The sequence below is a fragment of the Micromys minutus genome (assembly GCF_963924665.1).
Source record: "Micromys minutus genome assembly, chromosome: 7".
Lineage (NCBI taxonomy): Eukaryota > Metazoa > Chordata > Mammalia > Rodentia > Muridae > Micromys > Micromys minutus.
The window spans coordinates 45,562,365-45,588,256 of record NC_137976.1 but is presented as its reverse complement, the minus strand read 5'-3'; the positions used below and the strand labels follow the sequence as shown (position 1 = coordinate 45,588,256).

The 25,892-nt window shown below is 38.5% G+C and overlaps 1 protein-coding gene across 1 annotated transcript in view; it reads left to right on the top strand.

Moving 5' to 3' along the window:
* The window catches only part of MORC1 (MORC family CW-type zinc finger 1), a gene marked incomplete at both ends in the record, with an annotated part of 145,875 nt that overhangs the window by 45,058 nt on the left and 74,925 nt on the right, over nt 1-25,892 (top strand). The window contains 5 exons of the mRNA XM_080919493.1: nt 965-1,044; nt 2,286-2,356; nt 4,585-4,649; nt 11,170-11,313; nt 15,443-15,597. Coding sequence (XP_080775619.1) covers nt 965-1,044; nt 2,286-2,356; nt 4,585-4,649; nt 11,170-11,313; nt 15,443-15,597 — 515 coding nt within the window. The remainder of the gene's footprint in view (nt 1-964; nt 1,045-2,285; nt 2,357-4,584; nt 4,650-11,169; nt 11,314-15,442; nt 15,598-25,892) is intronic.

Sequence of the window (25,892 nt, the reverse complement as noted above, 5' to 3'; positions counted from 1 at the left end):
CTCATGAAGCAGCCATCAAGTCCAGTAAGAAAGCAGTTAGTTACCCCACAACAGACTTGCCACTGTTGCACAAGTGGGCACATCTTCCCTGGCTGGAGTCCAGAGCCGTGTGCCTATTGAAGATAATTCTTCCCAGAAGCCTGCTTAGCACCTTCCAGCCCACGGAAGGCTAGCCAGCGGAGAGGAAGCTTCAACACAGTTCCAGCTTGCTTTCTCATTGTCCTGTGACTAAATCTTGTGTCATCTTTAGGGCCTTAATAACCACTTGTTCTTGTAGGAAAGCAATAGGATCATTTGTCTATGTTCTTTTGAGAGCTTCTGGAGCCTCCCATTCAACAGCTCCTGGAAAGATGACCCATCCATCTTACCCCTGATTTGTTTTCCTTGAGTTCATAGATACATAGACACACACTCATATATCTTTTTCCTTGATTATTCTAGAAACTGTTTGCTGCCAGTCAAACAATGGGCCTTAAAAATAGGATACCAGAAAGTGGGGCTCTTAGTAGGTCAGAATGACTATGTGTTTTTCTGAACATTTCAAGCAGAGATAATGGCTTGGGGACTGGGAGAAGCCATTTATACAGTGTCAGAGATGAGCGGAGTGAGAAAGCTATGTATATTAATTGGAAACTCTGACAGTGGAGCACTTGGGTGATCGTGTATCCCTTTTTGAGAGTTCTCCTGTTTGCACTTGTAGTGAACACTTGTGTGGGAAGAGATTTTAATCTCACTCTTAACTCATGATTTTCTGACAGTGAATTTTCTGAAGAAAAATTACCATGTATTAAAAGGCAAGTGATTTTTTTTCACAGTTGCATCACCTAGATGGGACTTACTCAATGAATCTTTCTTTCTTAACAATTGTATATTTCTGGAGTCATGGTCTTATTGAAGAATATTCTCTTATTAATGCTCTTTAAGATGGTAATCTGACTTGATTGTGTTCTTTTCTTCTTCCCAGAAAGTACCAATATACTACATCTTCTTTCAAAGGGAAACTCAAAACTGAAGTCAAAAAGGCAGAAGAAGCAGTAAAGATGGGTATGTGGGTTTCTACAGCCACATCATTATGGCTCATCCACTTAGCAAATGCTAATCAAGCTCTTATTCTCAGGAAAATACTGCTCTAGGAATTGTGGGTACTGTCACTGTCCAGCAAAGGCAGCTTGTCTCTGGAACTTAAAATGCATTATATATCTCTACTTTAATAATCATATAATTTAATATAATTTAGTATCTTTTTCACATTTACCCTCCTGCACCTCGTGTGTGTGTGTGTGTGTGTGTGTTTATGTGTGTGTGTGTGTGTGTGTGTGTGTGTGTGTATTAGTCAACAAACAGCTTTCGGGAGTCAGTTCATTCCTTTTATGATGTAGGTTCTGGGCTCCATCTCAGGTCATTTAGCTTGGTAGCATGTACATCTATTGTGCTAAGCCATCTCACTGACTTATAATTTAGTATCTTAAGTGTGATGCCTGTCCTAGACAGAGTTACTATTGCTGGGATAAAGCACAGAAAGCAACTCTTGGGAATAAAGAGTTTATCTTATTCACTTTTAAATATAATATATCATTGAAAGCAGTGAAGACAGGAACTCAAGTAGGACAGAAACCTGGAGTCAGAAGCTGGTGCAGAATCCATGGAGGGATGCTACTTATTGGCTTGCTCCTTGTGGCTTACTCAGCCTGCTTTCTTACAGAACCCAGGATGAGCAGCCCAGGGTGGTATCATCCCTCTCACACCAGCCACAAGTTTACAAAATTTATAAAATGCCCTGGAGTTGTCTCTCTTGGATAACTATAGCTTTTGCCAAGTGGACTTAATGCTATCCAGCAAAATCCCCAACATACTAAGAGATAATTGATGTGTTAGAACCCCTAGATGCTATGATGCTGTGTTAGCTCATGCTAATGATGAACATTGCCTTTATTTGGGGAAGTGTTTTTTTTTTCTCATTTGTCAGGTTAGCCAGCAAGCTTTCTGGCTCTGCCTGACTCTATCCCATCGTGCATGTATACACACATGCAGCCTTGCCATGCTTTTTATGTTGGTGACTGGAATTCAAACTCAGATCCTCATTCTTGCCAAGGAGGCACACTTACCCACAGCAGCATCTTCCACCTGCCTCAAATGGAAGAGTTAAAATCTCTTTGAGGAACAGAGAGTTTTCAGATTGTGGTCTCTGTGCCACTCCCAGTGGCCATGGCTACACATGTAGAAAGCACGTGCTTAGAAATGGCTTGAAAGAATCTGTGTCATAACTTTTGTGCTTCTGCTCCCAGCTGAACTCCTGTTTAAAGAGGTGCAAACCAAAGTAAACCAGCCTGACAGAATTGTGTTGCCTTCTGCCAAGGTACGATGGGCCAAACGTCATCTGCAGTGGCGAGCAATGCCCCTTGTTTTTTTTTTTTTGTTTGTTTTTTTTTGTTTTGTTTTGTTTTGTTTGTCCCCCCCCCCCCCCCCCCCCGCCGCACAAACTTGTCTCTGATCAAACTCTTAAATCCAGACAAGCTCAAAAGATAGAGGTGGTTTTAGCACAGGTAAACAGATGGTGTGAGTACAGAGAACGGGAAGCCCTGTGAGAAGGGGGAAAGCTAAGACAGAGCAAAGATGAGCAGGATCTGGGATGGATTTGGAGCAGGGTGAAAGGGCTTTACAGCCAATTTCTCTAAAACGAACAGGAAAGCACTACAAGAAAAAAAAGAAAATAATGAAAAGATAGTAGAAAAATATCTAGCTTGTGAAGCATCCTCCAGAATATCTATTCAAATTACAGCTCTCCATGGACCCAGATAAATGGGGAAAGCAAGAAGAGGGCTAATAAGCAATTCTTCTTCCCAGCACTAGGAATCATAGACCATAATTATGAATATTAATCACAACACTTCCAGCTTACAAAGCTGTTTTCTTGTGAGTTGGTTCGCACAGTTCATAAACAATCTCTGTAATCCTTGTAATATGCCCACGAGTAAGGCACGTTTATAAAGAACTATAATTATTAGTTATAGCATACTGCACTAACAAAAAAAAACCTGCAAGATATGCACTGAAAGACTGCTCTTACCCAAACCATGGCATAACACTTCCACTGCAGTGGTTTGTCAAGCACTGCGTAAGCTGGCTTGTGTGCAGAGATGAACAGGAACGAGGAGAGGAATTGCCTTCTCTGTTACCTGATGCAGGTTAAATACATAAGTCTTTGCAGTGATTTGGCCTTAACTCTGAGAGACAGGAACCCAAGTCTAGTCTATGGTCACACAGAAGTCAGAGAGGGGTGTATGTTAATGTCCCAAGCAAAGCAAAACCATGGCTTTCTCAAGATTCTTATATTCTTGCTGTCATCTTGAAGAGGTAAATCTATCTTCTTTTTAAGTTTTGGTAACTTAAGCTTTTTGTTGTTGTTGTTGTTTCTAAGATTATCAATGCCCCCGGCCTTCTGTACCTGAGAGTTGAGAGAAATACCCTGTCGTGGCTCAGGGTCTAATTTCTTATCTCCGTGCCTCTGCTTTGCACTGAGTGCTCTATCAGGAAAGGGGAGCTGTCTTTGGCCAGCTTGCTTTGTGTCTCTGAAGTGTCATGGTTACTTTAATGCAGAGAAGGTGGTGAAGTGGAAAGACCTCTTCATGCTTTCAGGGAACTTAATATGATTTTTTTAAAACTTAAAAGATAGTGAAAGTGGTGTTCTATCACAGATGCAGCCACTAAGAGTGCCATCATCAAGAGATATTAACAGTCATATGTGATGGGTGAAGCTCTCTAAATGTCTATTTTTTTTAAAAAGGCTTTATTAGTATATGCTATACAAACTAATGAATCTCAGTATAAAATTTGTATATATGCATAGAATACAGTTTGATCACATTAACTTTATTACCCTCTCTTGTCCCCTTCTGACTCCCTATGATGTTTTTCTCTTCCCAAGTACTCCTTATAAAAGTCTATTATTATCTATGAGAACAGTAATAATGGATACTGCCTCTTCAGCCTAATTAGAGGGAATGGAAACTTACTAGAGATGGGGGGAGGATGATAAATCAATGCATCAGATTAAAAGCAAGTCAGGCTGGGGACTGGCTTTAGAGCACTCTGAAAAGAAACAGCCCGAGGAACCTATAACTGGAGCATTTGGGGAATGTCAGTCCAGAGTTTGATAACAAAAGGAACATATTGAGAGGAATACTAACAAAAGTTATAACTGAAACACACCTCAGTGACTTCAGAAACCAGGATTTCTGTTCCCCCAGACAAAAGTCAGAGTCTATATGCATTGAATATGTCACTCAAGCTTTCATGTAGTTTGTGTCAAAACCCTTTGGCCTTATAGGAAGTAAAATGAAGGCAGAAGAGGGCATCTTAGAATGTGCAAAAAGAGAATGGTAGATTTGGACTTAGGGTATATTCTGGAAACACTGGAATGACACCTAGTACTGTGTGCCTGTTGAGTTCCTACCATTAGAACTGCATTAGACCCGATGTTCTTTCTGGCTCTGCTGCCCCAGAACCTTCTGATAACAGGGGACCAGCTCAGCTAGTATCAATTCAATGTCCTTATGTTTCCTCTCAACCAATATGCTTCTCCAGGATGTTTTACAGAAAGCTCTGGAAGATGTGGAAGCAAAGAGTACAAATCTTCACCAGAAACAGAGGTAAGGCTTAGGGCTTTCTGTTTGTGAGGAGCCCCATGCTGTGTCAAATTCTTATTTCTAACTGGTTATATTTTATGGTACTTATTGTGACAATTTCTCTTTATTAGCATGTGATATATTATTATAGTAAATCTTAATGTGATGAAGCTTTCCCAACCAAGACAATATTGTAAAACACAGATGACATTTTTATCGGTGTACATTTGTGTCTGTATAATGTTGAAGACAAGCGAGAAACTCTCCCGATTTGTCAGTTTAGACCTTAGGAAGACGTTTATGTGAAGAGACCTGAGGAGGAGAGCGTATGACAGCTTTGCTATCCCTTTGTCATTTGTCCTTCATGCTAGAGCTTAAAATTTAAAGTACGAATTAACGCTTAAAGGGATGTTTCACACACACACACACACACACACACACACACACACACACAAGTGGCAAGGCTATCTTACAGAACAAATATTTATGTTTTTAAGTTTGACTTGTTCACCATCTTAGATGCTGAGTAAGTTAAATTAAAAAAAAAATTACTGTTACACAAAACAGACCAAGTCAGACTTTGAAAACTGACATCTTGAGAAACTTCTTTTCGGGGAACAGTGATTAGCTCTCAGCATCTTTTTAATGATATATTTATACCTTTAAACACAAGTTTAAAATGCTAATTATGCAGATGCCAAAATGATTTTAAAATATTATTAATACATTTTCCAAAATTATTTAAATTTCATGGAATTTCTACTGAAAACTAAGATTTCTACTAGTCTTCAGAAAGAAAAACTTTGTTGATAACACATTTCCAGCCATAGTGGGATATATTAAAATTTATCTATACTGACAATAATGGCTAATTTGTAAATTGAAACTTAAAGTTAGCATATGAAGTAATGGCATCATGTTCATGAGAATTCTGTGGGTTTTTTTTTTTTGTTTGTTTGTTTGTTTTAGAGAGAGGCTCATGTACCAACATCTGGTATAGAGTTCACTCTGTGGTCTAGGCTGAACTCATACTCACAGTGAAAAGATTAAAGAAGTGTGTTTACCACCCTGCCTGTGCTTGTAAATCTACAGACAAGCAGAGTATCCAGAACCGTGGAGGGATAATGTCATACCTCTTCATGCTGTTTTGGGAACCCCTAAACTGGTCACTGTTCTAGTTTGTTGCTAAATTGGAATCTCATGGTTAGGTAAAGATTTTTGAGAAAGGCTTTGATCTTTTTATTACCTTAGGTGTATATGCATTTAGTATTATATAATACCCATGTCAGTAAGCCAACCTCTGAGACATGGAAAAAGATCCAGTCTGTGGCCATTAGGAGCTGAGAAAGGAAGATTTTTATACCTCCTACCATTCCAAATTAACTCCTAAAAGTCTTCTCTCAGTCTTCACCATCTCCCATGCCTAGGTAGGCATTTTCCCCAATGTTGCAGGTGGGACATTGTTCTAGTAGCTTGTGGTTGCCAGGTTACTGTGAATGTGAGCCAGGTTTGTGTCTCACAGCCAGGTGCTTTCTGGAGATCCAGCAGCTTTCTTGTACCATGGCGATCTGTTTCACAGTGTGTTATTTCTCTCTCTCTCCTCCTTTACCTCTCCCTCCCACTCTCCCCCTCTCTCTTTCTCTCTCTATGTTTTTAACACTTAATAGAAAAGAAAAAAGAAAAACAATCCCAAAAACTTTCTGTATAGGAAAACAACAAAAACAACAACAAAAGACCATAATGGTAGCCTGTCTGTTGTTCATGTAAATTGACACTATCAGCTTTTATATTTTTTGAATTTTAGCAAGTATTAGAGAGAAAGCTAGTGAGAACATTTCTTTCACAGTTTAATCTTCATTGGTTATTTGGGAATTTGAGAACACGTTGCAAGTGGGAAACACAGGTAGTGTCAAATTTTTCTTTTAAGAACCACGTTACCATTTTGCAGTAATACTCTTGTGATGACTGTTCTTGCTTTTCAACTTTATTATATCTGGAGTTAACTAAAATACAAGCAGCTGGTTCGCCTGTAAGGGAATTTCTCTTAGTTAAATTACTTCAAGTGGGAAGGCCCACTTTTCCTCCAGGTCTTTGGAGGTGGGAAGATCCGGTTTAGTCCTGACTATCCCTTGCTGGCGGCATGGAAGGAGGAAGGTCGGCTTCTTTGCCTTCGTGCTCTCACTCTCTGGCAAGTCCATTCTTGCACTGGCATTAGAACCCAATCTTTGAGATTCTGATGTGTACTGAAGACCAGCTGCGACATCCAGTCTTGTAGACTGAACAACTGGATTCTTACCAGTAATGCTTCTAGATAAACAGAAATACAAGGACGAATAGTTTAGCAATCTAGAATAAGCTTTACAATTTGTTAGCTGGAGCCTCTCCTGGGAGTTTGGAGACTACTGAAAACCCATGGCATGAACTACATGTTTGAGGAGCTTTATTGTCATTTTTGCTTGAGCTAGAACTTAGGGTTGAGGATGCTACTGCTCAGTGGGATGGATTAAAAGCAGTGGGCTCTATTGGGACTTGAAGTAGCAGAGGCCAGGTTGCAGGGCTGAATGACTCAAAGTCAAGGTGATCATAGTTATCATAATGGGCAGCATACATAAAGCAATGTCCACAATGATCTGACCCGTAATGTTCAGCACAGGCACCATGATTTTTATAATGGCATGGACCTTTGATTCTGGGTAATCAGTCATGGTATTTATAGGCATGAAATAAGAAGTCTGCTGCATTTTTGGTCCTCTGTATAAACAGAAAAATTCTCAAATGAAACAAAGGCTAAATATAGATTATGGAAAAGGAGAATCTTGGCCCATGAACCAATATTCAGACTTGAGCCCATTTGCAGACCAAGAACCCTTTAGTTCCCCTAAGGAAGGATCTTCCTAAAATACCTACAAGTTGTACTATTAGCCTTTTTCTAGTCCTTCCCTAGAGAGACCTGGGTCTTTTACAAGGGTAACTGAGCACTGGGGGAAAGGAAATAATGAGACTTTTCTGGATCTATTGGATGCTGGTACTAAATTAATACCTATTCTGTAAGATCCCAAGAAATACTGTGGCCCTCCAATTAAGTTAGGGGCTTATGGAGGTCAGTTGTTTATGAAGCCTGACTCACACTATGTTCAGTGAGTCTCGGAATTCATCCTGTGATTATTTCCCCAGTCACAGAATGGGTAATTGGGCTAGATAAATGCTAATGTTTTCATGACCTGTGGAGTGAGGGCTATTATAGCTGGAAAGGCTAAAGGAAGCTTTTAGAGTTGCCTCTGCCAAGTAAAATAGTTGAATTGAAAACTGTATCACTCCCCTGGATGAATTACAGAAATTAATGCCACCATTAAGTACTTAAAAGATACAGGGTTGGTGGTTCCTTCCATATCTTTCTTTAAGTCTCCTATTTGGCCAGTAAAGAAAACAGATGGATTATGGAGAGTGACAAATGACTGTTGGAAACAATCAAATAGTGACTCTGATTGCAGCTGCTATACCAGATGTGGTAGTTTCTTACTTGCACAAATTAACACATCTGGTACATGATATGCAGCTATTGATCTACCAAATGCATGTTTCTTGTACCTGTCCATATAGACTGCCAGAAACAGTTTTCTTTTAGTTGGCAAGGCCAGAATTATAGCTTTATCTCAGGAATATATTAATTTTCCAATCTTGTTTCATAACTTAATTTGAAGAGATTGTGATCATTTGTTTCTTTCACAAAATATCACATTGGTTCACAGCATATTTATGACATTATGCTGATTGGACTAAGTGAATAAGAGGTAGCAACCAACCACTTTGTATGTGTTGATAACACATATGTCTATCAACAGATGGGAAATAAATCCAAACAAAATTCACTTCTACCTCAGTGAAATTCATAGGAATGTCGTGTGTAGGGCATGCAGAGATATTCCTTGTGAGGTAAATGATAAGTTTTTTTTACGCCCACCACTATGAAAGAAGCACAACATTCTGTTGGCCTATTTGGAGTGTTACCCTGACCAATATATCATTTCCAATGACTTGGAAATCTACTAGCTTTGGAAATAGCCTGGAACAAGAGAAGCCTTTCAAGTTAAGCATGTTGTGGAGGCCACCATACCACTTGGTCCATGATTCAGTGGATCCATTGGTACTTGAGATATAAGTGGCAAATAGGGATGGTGTTTGGTACTTTTGTCAAGCTGATATAGGTGAATCCAAGAAGGGATCTTTGGGAGTTTGGAGTCAGGCTTTGACACCATCTTCAGATACTATTCTCTCTTTGAGAGACAGCTCTTGGGCTGCTATTGGGCCTGAAAGTTTATTAATAGTTCACAAAGTTACCAAGTGACCTGAGCTGCCCATAATGAGCTAAGTATTATCTGACCCACTGAGCCTTAAAATAGGACTTTGTCACTAGCAATTCATTATCAAATGGAAGTGATATACATGTGATATGTCCAAAGCCAGTCCCTGAAGGCACAAACATGTTACAAGAACAAGTTTTCTAAATGCCTATGGTTCTACTGGTGAAGTGAAATCTTCCCAGTGGGCAGATCATTGGGCAGTACATATGATCAGATATTTTATTTGGAAGGATAAATGTGTAGATGTGCAATTGTTCGCTTATTCATGTCAGTTGATGTCTGGATGGACAAGGACTTAAATATCACATGATTGGAAAATTGGTGAGAATTATATTGAGGGTAGTATGTCAAAGATCTCTACAAATGAGTGAAGGATATGAAGATATTTGAGACCCATGTAAATGCACATCAAAAGGTGATGTCAGCAGAGGAGGAGCTTTGTAATCAAGTAGATAACAGTAACCTGTTCTATGGGCAGTCGGGCTCTTTCTGTAGCTATCTCTGTAATTAACCAATATGCACATGAAGAAATTCACCATGGTAGCAGAGATGGAATTTATACATGGGCTTGGCAATCTGGACTTCCACTTCCACCAGGCTGATCTGGCTACAACTGTGGCGAATGCCAGATTTGCCAACAGTAGGGAGAAACACTGGTGCCTTTAAGCAAACAGGAACAACAGTGCTAAGAGAGATACTTGATCCAGATTACCAAGGGGATATTTGATTGCTTCTCCACAATGCAGGTAATAAAGATTGTGTCTGGAATTTAGGAGGTCTTTTAGAGTGTATCTTGGTGTTCCTATATCCTGTAATTAAAGTCAATAGGAAACTACAACAACCTAGTCGAGGTAGGGTTACAAAGGATACAGATAGACCTATTCGGAATGAAGGTAAGGGTCACTCCTTCAGAAAAAGAGCCAAGACTTGATGAGAGTGAAGGAAATACAGAATGTGTAGTAGAGGAAGGTAGTTACAAAATGTCAGCTAAAGCCACATAACCGTTCTCAGAAATGAGTATTATAATCGACGTGGCTATTTCTGTCATATTTTGTTAAGAATTTGTTTTGCAGATATTTGTTTTCTTTCCTCAATTTCTTTATCATGATCTGGATGAAAAATTAGTCTTCAAAGTACTTAATCATGAAATAGTTCCTCTCAGGTTTTTGAATTTTATATTTTATATTTATATTTTATATTCCAGATACAATCAAGTTTACAAGAATAACCATCACAATTCCACTCTTTGTCAACATAACACCCAGTCATATATCCTTATGTCATACTTAATTTCCAAATGCAAACAATTAACAGGTCATAATTACACCTATCATAAAATAACTATCTCATCTACAATCATAAATACATTATCTATTTAACTGTTATAATTATACCTAACATGATACACCGATTACATGCATAACCACAAACTTTTTCTACACATAGCCCTATAAATTTTTAGGATAGGTGGAAATATCTCTTGAGAGACATTTTTTAGTCTCTCAACTTACATATGATAATTCTTGATATTCCTTCATTGGTGTTAAATTACCTTTTGGGGTGAGAAGATTCGACTTTAATCAGCCATACTCTCTGTTGGCAGCCTATATAAAGGGCATAGGAGAAAAAAAATCTTGTTTTCTTTGCCTGTTTGCCCTTTTTTATTTTTCTTGGCAAATCAATTCCTTCACTGGCATTAGAGCCCACACATCTTTGGGATTCTAATGTATACTGAAGACCAGCAGAGACACACCCCCCAGCCTCAAAACACTGAACAACTACTGGATTTTTGGACCTTTTGTTGGTAGATACCCATTGTTGGATTATCTAGACCACAGCCTGTAATTCTAACCATTCATATGTTCTCTTACTCCAGAGAACCCTGACCACTACAGCTGTCACACATGTCAAATGAGTGGAAACACATCTTTCTTGTACTTTTAGATTTAAGTGAACAGACTTGTGTTTACATGAATGCCTGTGTATGACCTATAATTTTCATACACAGAATACTTGCCTATATGTAGATATCAGCTATACTCACCACGTTTTACAAAATATCTGGTATACTATGGGTTATTTTTTTGATATTTATCTTTTGAATTTGTTTATTAGACATTTTATAAATTTTATATATTTTCTTAATTAAGCAGTTTTTAAAACCTTTCTCAATACAATTCTAGGGCACTAAGGAAAGCAAGAACTCTCTCTCTGTTCTTTGGAGTGCACATAGAAGACCAAAGCCAAGCTGGAATGTTCATTTACAGTAATAATCGGTTGATCAAAATGTATGAGAAGGTTGGCCCCCAACTGAAAATGAAATCATTGTAAGTAGTTCGTTTCTCCATTGGAGGCAGTACGGGGCGGGAGGCAGGCCACAGTCCATTTCTGTCTGTGGAGCTAGATGTGTGATTCACTAGAGCACCAATAGGTGTGGTGTTTTTCACTCACCCTTCCTGTGTAGTGATACAGGAATTGATGTGCCCAGTATGATGAAGCTGTGTGCTGTCTCTCATGAGAAAACCACACTGTGGGGGAAAATACTGTTTCCAGTCTATTTCCTTATATTTTTCCTTTATGAAATGTATTTTCCAATGTATTTCCTTTATGTGTTTCCCTTATGATATCTTGTCATGTTTCTAATTTTACCAATTAAAGAAGCAATACAAATTAAAGAGATAGTAACAGAGAAAAGAAAATCCAAACTCTAATCTTAAAGGAACCATGTTATGGATTTTGCAGTTCTTGTCAGTTACCTGAATGTGTATATGTATACACACACACACACATACACACACACACATACACACACACACACACACACACACACACACACCAGTACACACACACCAATAAACCTCTCCAGTCTCTTTAGAATCTGGGATTCATTTTCTGGTGCTAAAGTTCCATAAATTGATAGTTACGCCGAAGTTTTCAAAGACATCATAGAGAGGTTAGGTATTAAAGGTTAATCTCACAACCAAAAAGTCAAAGGATAGAGTCAGACAGGATGCCTAAGAGCGGTACAGTGAGTTCTGGAGCCTTTGGTCTTCTTGCCTCCTCTTCATTCATTGTTCAGGCAAAAGCAGGGGTGTTGCAATCCTATGGGCTAAGTAAGCACTGTGGACATAAAGAGCACCCACCTTTTTCTGAGCATCATTAGTGTACTTTAGTACTGTGCCCCAACAGAGAGAACAAAATTTCTTTATTATTAATTTTAAGGTTAACATACAGTGTGACTGGATTCATCATCACATCTTCACACATATGTATCATTATGTTTTGTTTTTATTCATTCCCTTACCCCTGTGCTTTTCACCATGTTTCCTTCCCTTCGAAAATTCACTTTCTCCTCCCCCACTCCCCACCCTGGCCTAGTGAGTCTGCTTTTCTGTTTCCTATTCATGTTTTCCTTAAGATTTCTTCATTTCATCTTGGGATTCCTTTTCTAGTTCTATGGCCTATAAATACATTCATATGTACACACACACACACACACACACACACACACATTTTCTAAAAATAGAGAAAATAGGCTCTGTTTGTTTTTATGAGTTGGACTAACTTTGCTTAGCACAATGATTTTTGGTTGCATAAAATTTTCCTCCACTGTCAAGTTTTTATTTTCCTTTATGTTTGAATAAAATTTTATTTTATATGTGGACCACATTTTCTTTGTTTATCCATCTACTGATGGACGCGAGGCTGAATCCATTTCCTGGTATACTGACTACTATAGTAGTAAACTTAACGGTATAAGCATCTCTGGGACATGTTAACAGAGACTTAGATGGTCAAGAACAAAGAGAGTGGGGTTGTGCGGAACTTCTCCTTTCAGTTTTTTGAGGAACCCGTATCCTTATCTCCTTTGTGACTACAAGGACTCGTATTTCTGCCAGCAGCGAGTAAGGGTGCCTCTTTGTCCACGTCGTCATCAGCATTTGTTTTCCTTCCTTTTCGCCAGGGCAAAACAAAATTTCAAAGCACTTTTGTTTTGTCTTTTCTTGATAACTAAAAATATTAAACAGCTTTCCAAATATGTGTTGGTAATTTTACTTTATTCTTTGGAGAATGATCTTTTAGTTCATTCATTCAATGACTAATGGTACGATTTGGATACTTATGTGTCCTGGATATAAATTTCTTGTCTGATAACTGGCAAATGTTTCCCCAGATGTGTAGGCTGTCATTCTATACTCTGATGATTATTGCCTTTGCTGTGCAGGGGCTTTCTAATTTCATAATCCCATTTGTCACATCTTGGGGTTATTTCCCACACTATTAGAATCACAGTCACAAAATGCATGCCTGTGCTTATTATATATTTGAGGTGTTTTTCTGTTTGCCTCTTGCAGTCGCAAAGTTTCAGGTCTTACATGTGGTCTTTGATCCATTTTTAAATTAAATTTTCTGGTAAAGGTGGGAGATATGGAACCAGTTTCACTCTTCTAAGTACAAAAATCCAGTTTTCTGAGCACTAGTCTTGTCTGCAACGCATGTTTTTAGCAGCTTTCCCCTAGTTAGATGGTTATGTGACTGTGTTCAGTTTTTTCTGGGTCCTCTGTTCTTTCCCATTGGTCCACAGGTCTGATTCTGCATCAGTTCCATGCTGTTTTTCTAGTGAAAAATATAGCCCATAATACCCAGTGTTGTGATTTTCTTCCACTGTTTGTCCTGCTAAGGTTGTTATTTGGGAGGATATTTTTACTTTGTGCTTCCATATGAATTTTAAGAATTTTTTGTTTGTTTGGTGAGGAATGTTTTTGGAATTTTGATGGGATTGCTTTGAATCTGTATATTTGGTAATACATTCTTTTCACAATATTAACTGTCTTTATCCATGAACATGGGAGATTTTTCTTAAGTTTTTTTCTTCATCATCTCAACATAGGAGTATTTTATCTCCTGGGTTAGGTTTGTTCTAATTGAGTTTTTTTTTTTTTTTTTTTTTTTGATACTGTGATGGAATTTTTCCATTTATTCATTATTGGTATTTTTTTAAAAAACTATCATGTAATTTTCATGCATAATTAATATGTGCCAATAACAATATTAAAAAATAAAAGACATGGATATTGCTACTGATTTGTTTATATAATGACATTTGTATCTTGCTATATTGCTGGAAGGATTTATGGGGCTTCTGTGTTTTCTGGTGGACTCTTTAGGGTCTCTTAAGCACAGAATTATGTTTTCTGCAAATAGGACTAGCTGAGTTTTGTAGAGTGTTTTTCTAAAACTCAAATTAGTTGTCTCTCATTGATTAAAATCTTAGAGCTGTTAGCTTAGCAATTGCTATTAAGCTTCCTGTCCTTAGATCTTCTCACTGTAGGCCTTAGAATGCTGTACGGACATGAATGCTAACGCCTCTTCTTTGATTACCTAATTAAAACTAGGCCTATTGTCATACCTCTCTGTCACTTTGCACATAATTTAGTGCCCACTTTATTTTCCCAAAGCCACTTATCATCTTGTGACATGATCCTGTACATTTATCTCCTTGCTAATGTCATGCTTGTCATTCTTCAGTCAGTGAGACCTGGGTACTTCGTCTTTCCTGCTTTTGTGTAAGATCCTAGTTCCTGGAACTGGTCCAGGTGCTAACTTTGAATGGCTGTGTGAATAAATGCATGGATAAAGGAATAAAGGAATGTTGTGTGACAGGGACAGTAAGTAAACAAGGAAGTCACATCAGGCCGGCTGTTCGAGACATAAATTTAGACTTACAGAATGAGTAACTGGGGACGGCAGGTTAGAAGAAGAAAGTTCTGAAATACAAAGCTGTCTCAGATTGGGGGAGAATGATATAGCCTGTGATAAGAGTGGTGGAAAACCAGTCTCCTGTGCTTTGGAACATAGGAGGCTTTTCTCCAAATCCTATAATGTAAAAAAGTCAAAATAACTCAGTTGGATGTATAACCTGTACCCCTAGGAAAGCAAAAGAAAAGAACCAAAAATCCTTTGCATATCAGGCTAATGATCAGATCTGTCACCCTCTGGGCCTGTTGTGCTCCCTCACTCGAGCTCTGTGAATGACTACGAGCCACTGTGATGGTGAAATGTGCAGCCTGACCATGAAATGGAGACAAAGGAAGTAGTTCTTTTTGTCCAGTATCAGGATTAAAGGTACACGTTTGGTCATTGCGTGGAGATATTGGGGTTATGGTTGTTTTTGATACAAGTTTGTACCTTTCTACCAACATGAGCTCCCACATAAGTAAAAGGTTTGGAAAGAGTACTGTTAACAGCCCAGTGACATACTGAGATGACATCATAGAACAGAACTAAACTCTGAAGAAATCACCATGGATAATGAAATATTTTTAAATTAGCATAACTTTGATGTGGTCCCCACCAAGGCAGTGGATTTATTTGAGGAAGGTTTGATTTCATGTTTCCTTTTTTTTTCCCTTTAGCCTGATTTTACAAAGTTTATACATGTATTTATTCCCTCAGACTTGGTGCAGGTGTGATTGGCATTGTGAACATACCCTTGGAGATCATGGAACCATCCCATAATAAACAAGAATTCCTCAATGTCCAAGAATACAACCATCTACTAAAAGTCATGGGACAGTACTTGATCCAGTACTGTAAGGACACCGGGATCAGTGAGTATTCTGTGGTCATAGTAAGAGTTAAGGGGCTCAATCTTGGGATTCATTTAAGGGGAAAACATTAAATTGGCTCAAGTAACCAGTAACCCAAAACTGAGAAGAAAGGCTTCTTCTTTGAAAACATAAAAGGAAGACTGAGGGTTTGGTATAGTTCTAGAACCCTTGTTTAGCTGCGGATTTCATCTTCAGTGGTATAAAAAAAAAGCAATAAAACGTGAGAAGGGAGCCAGTTTCAGAATCTTCCCCAGAGTATCACATAAAAACAAAGCATCAGTTGGTCATTGTGCACATCTTTAGTTCCAGCCCAGGGCTACATAGCAAGACTGACTCTCTCTCTCTCTCTCTCTCTCTCTCTCTCTCTCTCTCTCTCTCTCTCTCTCTCTCTCTCTCTCTCCCTCCCTCCCTCCCTCCCTTCCTCCCTCCCTCCTTCCTTCCCTCCCTCTCTGACACACACGCACATACGTGCACACACAAAAACAGATTAGCAATGTCAAGAGGAAACAATTGGAAAGCACTGTGCTATGGTAGCTGATCATGGCACAGGGAGGCAGAACATAGTTTCCTAAAGATTGAGAAACCCCTCAGAGGGTCCCCTGAGACTCCACTGCCTTCCCAGAGCACATAATTCCCCATGGACCTGAGAATCTCTTACAGTCACGTCATATACCATGAAATAATACATATGTAGATAGGTCACATGATATTCTGTAGACTTACTGAGAATACTAACACTGGAAGCATTTTCGTTAAAATTAATGTTTCTAAACTTAAAAGATAAACAACATTTATCTGGAAAATTTGACCTGTGTCATCTTACTTCCAGATATACTTAAACAATGACTTGCTGTTCCATGTATTACACAAGTACTTTTCAACACAGGTAGACATAGCACTTCAATTATGTAAAGGAAATATATTAGCTACTATGAACCTGTTAAATGATTGGCTTGAGGTATGCATAATTCAAGCATATCAAACATAGTTTTCTACCTCCAGGACAAGTTAAGATGTTATTACTGCTCTGTTTGAAGTAGTAATTTTAGAGTGTTTTTTCCCTTGTGTACTCATTGTACTTCGACCTGAAAATTCCTCTCCAGTGACACAGAGGGAAGGATATATAAATTCACAGGACAACAGAGCAGATAGGTACCTACCAAGTGTGTGCTTAATGTTGTGGTCTATGTTGTGATCTATGGAGGAACAGCATCAATACCATAAATATCTTCCCTTCAGAGACATATTTGAAGTTGTACAAGGCACAGGGATTGCTGCAATGATTGACAGGATCTACTCAAACCTGTAGGACATATAGAAGGATATAAATGTAATCATAAGCATAAACAGTGAAGGAGAAGATAAGCATTTACTCCTTGGTTTTCCAAATGCTGACATTGTACTGACTGGAAACAGTGAGCATCTGAAGTCATGAGGGTCTTGCTCTCTTCATATCTTCTCAGTAATGCAGACCTTCACCTCCCAGCCTTATAGTAAGGAAGAAGTCCCCAGAAAGAGAGAGCATAAATTTAAAAGTGATGGAGATATCTTCATTAGCATACTTGGGGTGTCCTGGTGTGTGTGTGTGTGTGTGTATGTGTGTAGTTCCCTCAACTCCTTACCTGGTGTGTGGGTACACTCAACAATCTGGTTCTCCTGTTCTGATGTTACTTAGCACATCCCCATGTCAATGCTATTACTTCCTGTTGCTATAGTATCTGCACCATGGCCTCAGTTTTCTTCAAAATCCTCTCAAGTGATATAATATGGTTTAAAAGAAAAAAATCATCTGTTTCTGTTAATATTAATTAATGACATTGTGCTTTAAATCCTATGAATTAACTTCAGGATGAAGAATACTTTCAGCAACAACAACAAAAAGCTTTCCTAGAAGGAAGACAATGGGAGTAGGTTAGCAAACATGGGCAGGGGTCATTCATTATAAATTGGAATTCAGTCACTGAGGTATGACCTGATAGTTTCAGTAACCTTCACCAGAATAGCAAAAATTATGTAATGCTTGACTAATACTCTTAAAGCCAGGTTTTAATGAAAAGTATTTGAGAGTTTTTCCCTCATACATAAAAGATGCAATCTTTGTATTTGTTGTAAATCTGATCTGTTCCTATGGAAAATGTGGGTCGTTGTAAAACATTGAATCAGCAGAGAGAGAAATGCAGAGGGAATGGCTTTGTGTCGTTTCCCAAATCTGCATTCCCCTCTCCCCACCCTGCACAGTGGATCCTAAGGAAATCAAAAATAGTTTTCAGTAGGACTGACCTCACCTCATTGTTGGCTACGCTTCTTAAATTCTTCTGTATCCTAATGATGCTATAGCTATTCATAAGCTTTGAGGAGTAGGGAGGGAAAAAGATAGAAATCATGGCAAAAAACATGAAATAATATTTGAGGTTGATTGAAATCTGTTATGTAGATTATTAACTCTCTAATGTGGATTGGAATTGAGCTGATTGCTAAAGTGCAATCTATGATGTAATGCACATAATCCTCAATAAAATTCAACATGTTCTTAGTAAACACTGAACCCAAAATCACTCAGCCTAGTCACATTCATCTCCATGACTTTACTGTAGCTTATCCCTGAAACATGGCCTCCAAAGTTGGAGAGGAGCTACCTTCAGGCTGCCTGTGGATCTCAGTACCACAGTATTTGAAAATGTCCTCATACTTCTTCAACTTTCTCATGGTTACTTATTCAACCAGCTATGGTAGGGCTGAGAGTTCTAATCCTGACCAATAAATCCTGATATACCTTGTCTAGCAACTTTTAATCCATAGGTTGCTATGTTCTGAATGTTATGTCCACTCCACATTAATAAGTTGAAACTCTGGCTCCCCAAAAAGATGGTATAGGAGGAGGACATTACTGGAAGTGATGGGGTCCTAACAGCTGGTACCCCATGACTGTGATTCCTATGTCTTTATTTATTTATTTATTTATTTATTTTATTTTTTAATGGAGCAAGTGAGAGAAGAGAGTACTATCCCTGGACCACGGCATACTGCAAACTGGACAGCTGCAAACTCCCTGTACATTTTTTTTTTTTTTTTTTTTTTTTTTTGGACTTGCAGCCTTCAGTACCATGAGGAACAAATTCCTATTGCTTATAAATCACCCAGTCTATATGGCCCAAATTAACCAAAGACACAGGGCTAACATGCTCTGACAAACTATTAGAAACAGAATGGTTGCTTAATAGAGAAGAATAAAGAGGGAAGCCACAGCCAGTGTCTGGCAAGCTTTAGCTTTGGGCTAATTTTGGGGACTGGTTCTAATGCTTTCTCTTAATATTGGGAATCGGAATCTACATGTGTAACCACTAAAGGTTCCTGTCTCTAATTGGTTTTTAATTGATCAATAAAGAGCCAATTCCTAGTGGTTGGGAGGGATGAAAGAGGTAAGACTCTCAGGTTCCCAGAGGAAGAATGGAGGAGGAAGAAGAGAAGGAGGAGAAAGAGCTGCCTGGAGAAGGGGTAGGATGGACTATTTTGGGAAGAAATGGGGGAAGTTACAGCTGAAATTAGGTACAAGAAAGAAAGCAGCCCCCAGAAGGGCTGCCCAGAAGCATCTTGGGCAGTAAAGATAGGGGTACCACTGAGAAGGAGCCAGGGAAACAAAGATAAAATATGGATTTAGGCAGTGTTAAGCCAGGAATACTGGAGGTAAGTATTTGCTGGCTGCAGGGAGGTTTAGAAGTCCCCTATCATTTAGCTAGTCAAGGTATATCAAAATTAAGCTGGTGTGTGTGTGTGTGTGTGTGTGTGTGTGTGTGTGTGTGTGTGTGCGCGCGCGCGCCTTTCATTCAGAAATCCAGAGGCTCTGGCATACCAGGAGCCAAAGCAGTTTAACTAATTCACTGTTACTGGCTAAGGAATGATACATCTCTGAGAAAGTGATCATTTCTGTAGGAGGAAAAGGAGTGGACTGATGAAGTGACTCTTCCCACTTGGGCCATGGGATATAGGGTTAAATTCGTCTCTATTGTTGGCCCTTAAGATCTTTAAAGATGAGTCATATCTCTCTTCTGCCTTGTTTAACCTTTACTTACAGCTCCAACTCCATTGTTATTCTTCATGTGGACAGAATTCATAATTTCTACCATTCTGACATTTATACCTGGTTTATGCTTGGTTTATGCTTTGCTTAAAGATCCTCTTCTTGTGCTTCAGTTTCAATAGGACATCCAGGGTTGTTACAGCAGGATGGAAGTACTCTGGTGGTGCCATATTGCCCTGGGTTGTGTTCTTAAGCTGTTCTTTAGGCCTCTGGTTTTCCCTGGTGTTGACTAGATGATCCTTATGGCAGCGGAACTTCTCAGGAAAGTGGGGGAGGGGGCTGTGGGCTACATTGGGGGTCAAGGACCCTGACTCTGATGACTGTGCCTTAGCCAGACCCCATTCTGTAGCCAGTGTCTTACATGAACCCTACTAGGCAGGCTGAGTCTCAGTCAGACCCATGTGGGATGTCAGGTGGATCTGACTCTGCAGGCTGTTCCAGGAAGACAAACTGGGATGAAGGGAAGTTTCAACTAAGATGGGTATTGGAACAAGGTTCCAGTCTGATTAGTTTGGTGCCCAGAAGATTTCCATGGGGAAGCAGGTTGCTCTTTAGGTCCCTCAAGGCTTCTCTGGACCAAAGAGCAACCCCAGAGCTAGACAATAGGGATCGGAAGATCATATGCCACCTCTGAGGCTGGTCCAGATAGACCAGCTAGGATCCAACCAGGATACATTAACTCTTAGTAAGCATATTCTTGACCCTCAGTGCATTGGTTGCTAACTAAAAATTTCAACAAAAAGTTTAATGTGATTTCATATTAAGATGAATGTGAGTTCATGTACAGTCTTATCTATATTTCTATCTTTCTGAAAGTAAGCATTTTTAGTCCCCTGTGCACAATTGTACATTTATTCCCATTAAATTTTATTACCTTACTTGGCCCAATTCATTCAAGTTGTCAGGGTTTGATCATTGCTGACTTACAGCTGCAGTGTTATCTTACAAGATTTGTGTAAAGTAAATGTCCTCTATGACTTCATGCAAATTCTGGGGTATAAGTAGGGGAAAGGCAAGGTTTATGGCCTTGACTAATGGTAGAAGTTTCTGGACCAAATTAACTCAATTACCAATTTTCCCACTTAGGTTGTTACCTAAAAAAATACATTTCCAAATTTGTGCTTAATTTTGAACTCGAAGTTTAATATTCTACTTGCATAACTTTCTAAGTCACAGGATTTCATTTTACTATTGGTTCACTTTAGTTTCTAAGTTGTCAGAATTTCAGTAAGGAAAATGTACTGCCACACCCTCCTAGGGACATTTGGCTATGCAGACCCCTGGAAACAAAAAGGTGAAAATACAGGGCAAGTTTAAGATCTTGGCCAAGAAACAATTCATATCTTTTGAATTTTATTTCATTAAGTTATGAGATTTGTCTATTTATTTTGACGTTAAATATTATATTATAAATATCACATCTTAGCCTTTATCTTTAAAGTTTGCTTATGCTGCTATGTATTGAACTGTGTCCTTCTGAAATTCATACGTTGAAGCCTTATTCCCAGTACCTGGAGGTATTACTGTTTTTGAAGATAGAGGCTTTAACAAAATACTTAAGATAGAATTGTTACCATGGACTTTAATCCCACAAGCCCAGAGCCTTTGTAAGAAGAAATTTAGACACATAAAGAGACTTCAGGAATGGATACAGTTAAAGAAATGACTATAGAAGAATATACTAGAAGGTGGCCATCTGCATGAAAGGCAGAGGCACCAGGGAGAGATGCACACAAAGAGAAAGCTATATGACAATGCATCAAGAAAGGAGACTTCTGCAAGTAAGGCAGGGCACCCCAGAAGAGAATGAGAACATGCTGTTTGGCCAGGTAGTCTGTGATTCCCAGCTGAGATGGGAAGCCAAGGAAAACAGGAGGAACTTCAAAATTAGAATCAAGGTAATTAAATAAACCTCTCATTTGTCCTTGACAATGATCAAATGGTGGGGAAATTGATTTCAACTCTTTTCATCTTTCTCACCACTTGGATTGTGAAAGGCATAATTCTGGAAATTCTGTAATTATATCTGTGAGTACTTTAGCATGCATTTCTAAAAGCAAGTGTCCTTTAAGACAAAAATGCAAATACCACACCAAATCTTTGTCAACATTTCCTCAGTATGATAAATTGTCTAATATACCATTCATATTTATAAATTATTTCCTGGAAGATATTTGATCACATTGTGAACCCTGGGAATATGTAATTTTCTGAAAAACCCTGTTTCTAGTTATGGTGTGGCTCAGTCCTTAGCACATATCCCTTTGTCTGGAATACAGACACACCCTTAGTACAGACCCTTAATCTCAAACAATGGAGGTAATGCTAGTTTGTAGAAGGAAGCACCACAACCTAACAGTAAGACCCTATTGCTGAAATGCCCAGTTATATCATGGAACACGGAGAAACTTCACCCCTACTGATTAGCATTCATGGTGTTGGAACTCACCCGGCATGCTACTGGAGGAGAAATATAATCATCAGTATTACCTAGCTATAAACCCTGTGACCTAAAATAGTAAGCTCCCAGCAAAATGTACTTGTATGATAGTAGCATACATAATATGGTAGTAACCAACTGCTTTTTAAAAGTTTGGTTTTAAGGCCCATTCCTCGAAATGGAACCCATGCCCACCTAATACTGCTAAACTAGAACCTAAGACTAAATAGTTCATAGGCACTAGAGGAAAACTCACAGCTACTATTTTACTAAGTGAGCATAGCAACAAAGTAACTCCTTATGACATATTGCTATGCCCATAGATCAGTGTCTTGCTCAGCCCTCATCAGAGAAGCTTCAGATGATAGTTAATATAGAATCACACAAACAGACAAGGTGCAGACAGGGAGAGACCTTGGAGCACTCAGCTCTATATAGGATGTCTTCATCAAACCCTTCTTCATGAGACTCGTGGATGTATGAAGAAGAGGAAACAAAAACACTGTAAGAACTACAGGTGTTGAATGAGTCCAAGGAGACAGTATTTTCTGGACTCAACAAGAGTGATGCACATACAAATTCAAAGGAATCGTGACAGCATTCACAAGACCTGCACAGAGTCCGAGCAGACAAAATTCCAACAAGAAGGGGCAGTGGAAATAAGGTCCCACCCTAGCAAGAACCTATGTGCAGTTGACACCTGCATAGAAAGGGGAAATCGGTTTTCTCCAGTAGAGTCTGCCTGAGTATATCAATCACACTCCAGGGGAAGCCCTGTGCTCAAGAGTATCTAGCAACACAAAATAGACTCCATGTCTTTTATGTGCTTTTTGTTTGACTTTTGCTGTTTGTTTGTTTGCTTTGAAATGGAAATAAAGGAAAAAACAACATGAATTTAGTTGGGGGGCAAACAAAAAGAATGTGAACAAAATATATTTCATTAGTTGGTAATTTTACCATTTGACAAAGAAGCAACAGGACTTTCTCTTGCTAAAATTTGTCAAGAATGAAAACATAAGAGAGAGTAGTTGGAGATAATTAAAATACTAAAACAGGTCATTCTGCCTGATTGGCTATCTGGAATGCATATTCTGTTTAGAATTGTTACATCACTTCAGCTGCCAATGAATAACTGAACAGTTCAGAAGTTCACCAGAATGGCTTATGATAGAAGCAAAAATCTCAGCCAGCTAACCAACCAAACAAGGAACCAATTCACATTTTAATGTCTCATCTACTACACAGCTTTTTAAGTGAATAGAATTATCTTCATCAGCTGAATTTATACTATGGTAAATGAGTTGTTTTACTTTTTTAAAAATTTATTTCTTCTATGAAGTTTCTCAGAAACTCTCTGTGGATATCACTTTATTGAAAAATAAAGCACTGGGATGTGAGGTCCATGCTTTGCCTAGAATTTAATATGGCTTGATTTTTAAATCTATTTTTTTCACTGTCATGCTTCAATCAAGACCACAAATCTGTTAATCAGTCTGCTAATTCATATTCACCTTAACAAAGATCAAGCTTTAGTTAAACAATTACAGATCTAATGTTCATCACAAGGACTGTAGTCACTGAAATTATTCTGCTTACACTTTTTAGTCTTGTTGAATGATTAGATTTTAACTGCCTTTGCTATGAAACAAGGTTGAAAGATTGTCAGGAGTGCCAGGATATCTATGTGATTTATCCATTTCACAGATGTGACCTTTCCTTACATATGATACACTCCATCACACTCTATACCACTGGTTTCCAAAGAGACCCTCAAATTTAAAGCCAGCCCAGATTATACAGGGAAACCAGTATGGTGTAGTTAATTAAATTCTCCTCAGAGACAGAGCCAGATTACTGCCATTGGAACTCATTGCCAGTACACAGAGAGCCGGACACCCAGGAGCACCTCCTGAGCCCATGGGTTCTCAGACCCATAGGAGAGACAAGCTCCAGTCAGAGACAACAAAATCACCCAACATCAATGATAACAAGATGGAAAGAGGCAAGCACAAGAACCTAAGCAATGGAAACCAAGATAACCTGACAACAACAGAACCCACTTCTCCCACCACAGCAAGTAGTGGATATCCCAACACACCAGACAAACAAGATATGGATGTGAAATCATACTTCATGATGATGTTGGAAGTCCTCAAGAAGCGCATGAATAACTCTCTTAAAGAATTACAGGAGAACACACATAAACAAGTAGAAGCCCTTAAAGAGGAAACATAAAAATCACTTGAAGAGCTACAGGAAAACACAACCAAACAGGTGAAGGAATTGAAAATAGAAATAGAAATAGTAAAGAAACCACAAAAGGAGACAACTCTGGAGATAGAAAACTTAGGAAAGAGATCAGGGGTCATAGCTGCAAACATCACCAAGAGAATACAAGAGGTGGAAGGATTTCAGGGGCAGAAGATAACAGAAAAAAATTGACACAAGAGTCAAAGAAAATGCAAAAATCAAAAAAGCTCCTAACCCAAAAACATCCAGGATATGCAGGACACAATGAGAAGACCAAATCTAAAGTTAATAGGTGTAAAAGAGAGTAAAGACTCCCAAATAAAAGGCCCACTAAATATCTTCAACAAAATCATAGAATAATACTTTCCTAACCTTAAGAATGAGATGCCCATGAACATACAAGAAGCCTACAGAACTCCTAATAGATTGGACCAGAAAAGAAACTCCTTCTGATACATAATAGTCAAAACACTGAATGTTCAAAACAAAGAATACTAAAAGCAGTAAGGGAAAAATGATGAGTAACATACATATAGGAAGACCGATCAGAATTACATCAGACTTCTCAACGAGAGTATGAAAGCTCTAAGATCCTAGACAGACACCATACAGGCCCTAAGAGAACACAAATGCCAGCCCAGGTTACTATATCCAGAAAAACTCTCAATTACCATATATGGAGAAACCAAGATATTCCAGGACAAAACCAAATTTATAAAATATCTGTCCACAAACCCAGCACTACAAAGGATAATAGATTAAAAACTCCAACACAAGGAGGGAAACTACACCCTAGGAAAAGTAAGAAAATAATCATCTTGCAACAAATCAAAAGAAGAAAAACACACAAACATAATTCTTCCTCTAACAAGAAATATAATAGGAAACTACAATCACTCTTCCTTGATATCTCTTAACATTAGTGGACTCAATTGCCCAATAAAAAGACATAGACTATCAAACTGGATACATAAACAGGATCCAGCATTTTGTTACATATAGGAAACTCACCTCAGTGACAAAGACAGACACTACCTCAGTAAAAGGCTGGAAAACTTTTCAAGCAAATGGTCATAAGAAACAAGCTGGAGTAGCCACCCTCATATGGAATACGATAGATAGTCAACTAAAAGTCATCAAAAAGATAAGGAAGGACACTTTTTACTCATCAAAGGGAAAAGTCTATCAAGATAAACTCTCAATCCTGAATATCTGTGCTCCAAATACAAGGGCACCAATATTCATAACAGAAATCCTACTAAAGGTCAAAGCATATATTATGCTACACATGATAATAATGCAAGACTTCAACACCCTATTCTCATCAATAGACAGATTATGGAAGCAGAAACTGAACAGAGATATAGTGAAACAGGCAGAAGTTATGAAGCAAATGGATTTAACAGATATCTATAGAACATTTCATCCTAAAAGAAAAAAAAAATACCTTCTTCTCAGCACCTCACAGTACTGTCTCCAAAATTGACCATATATTTGGTCACAAAACAAGCCTGAAGAGATGTAAGA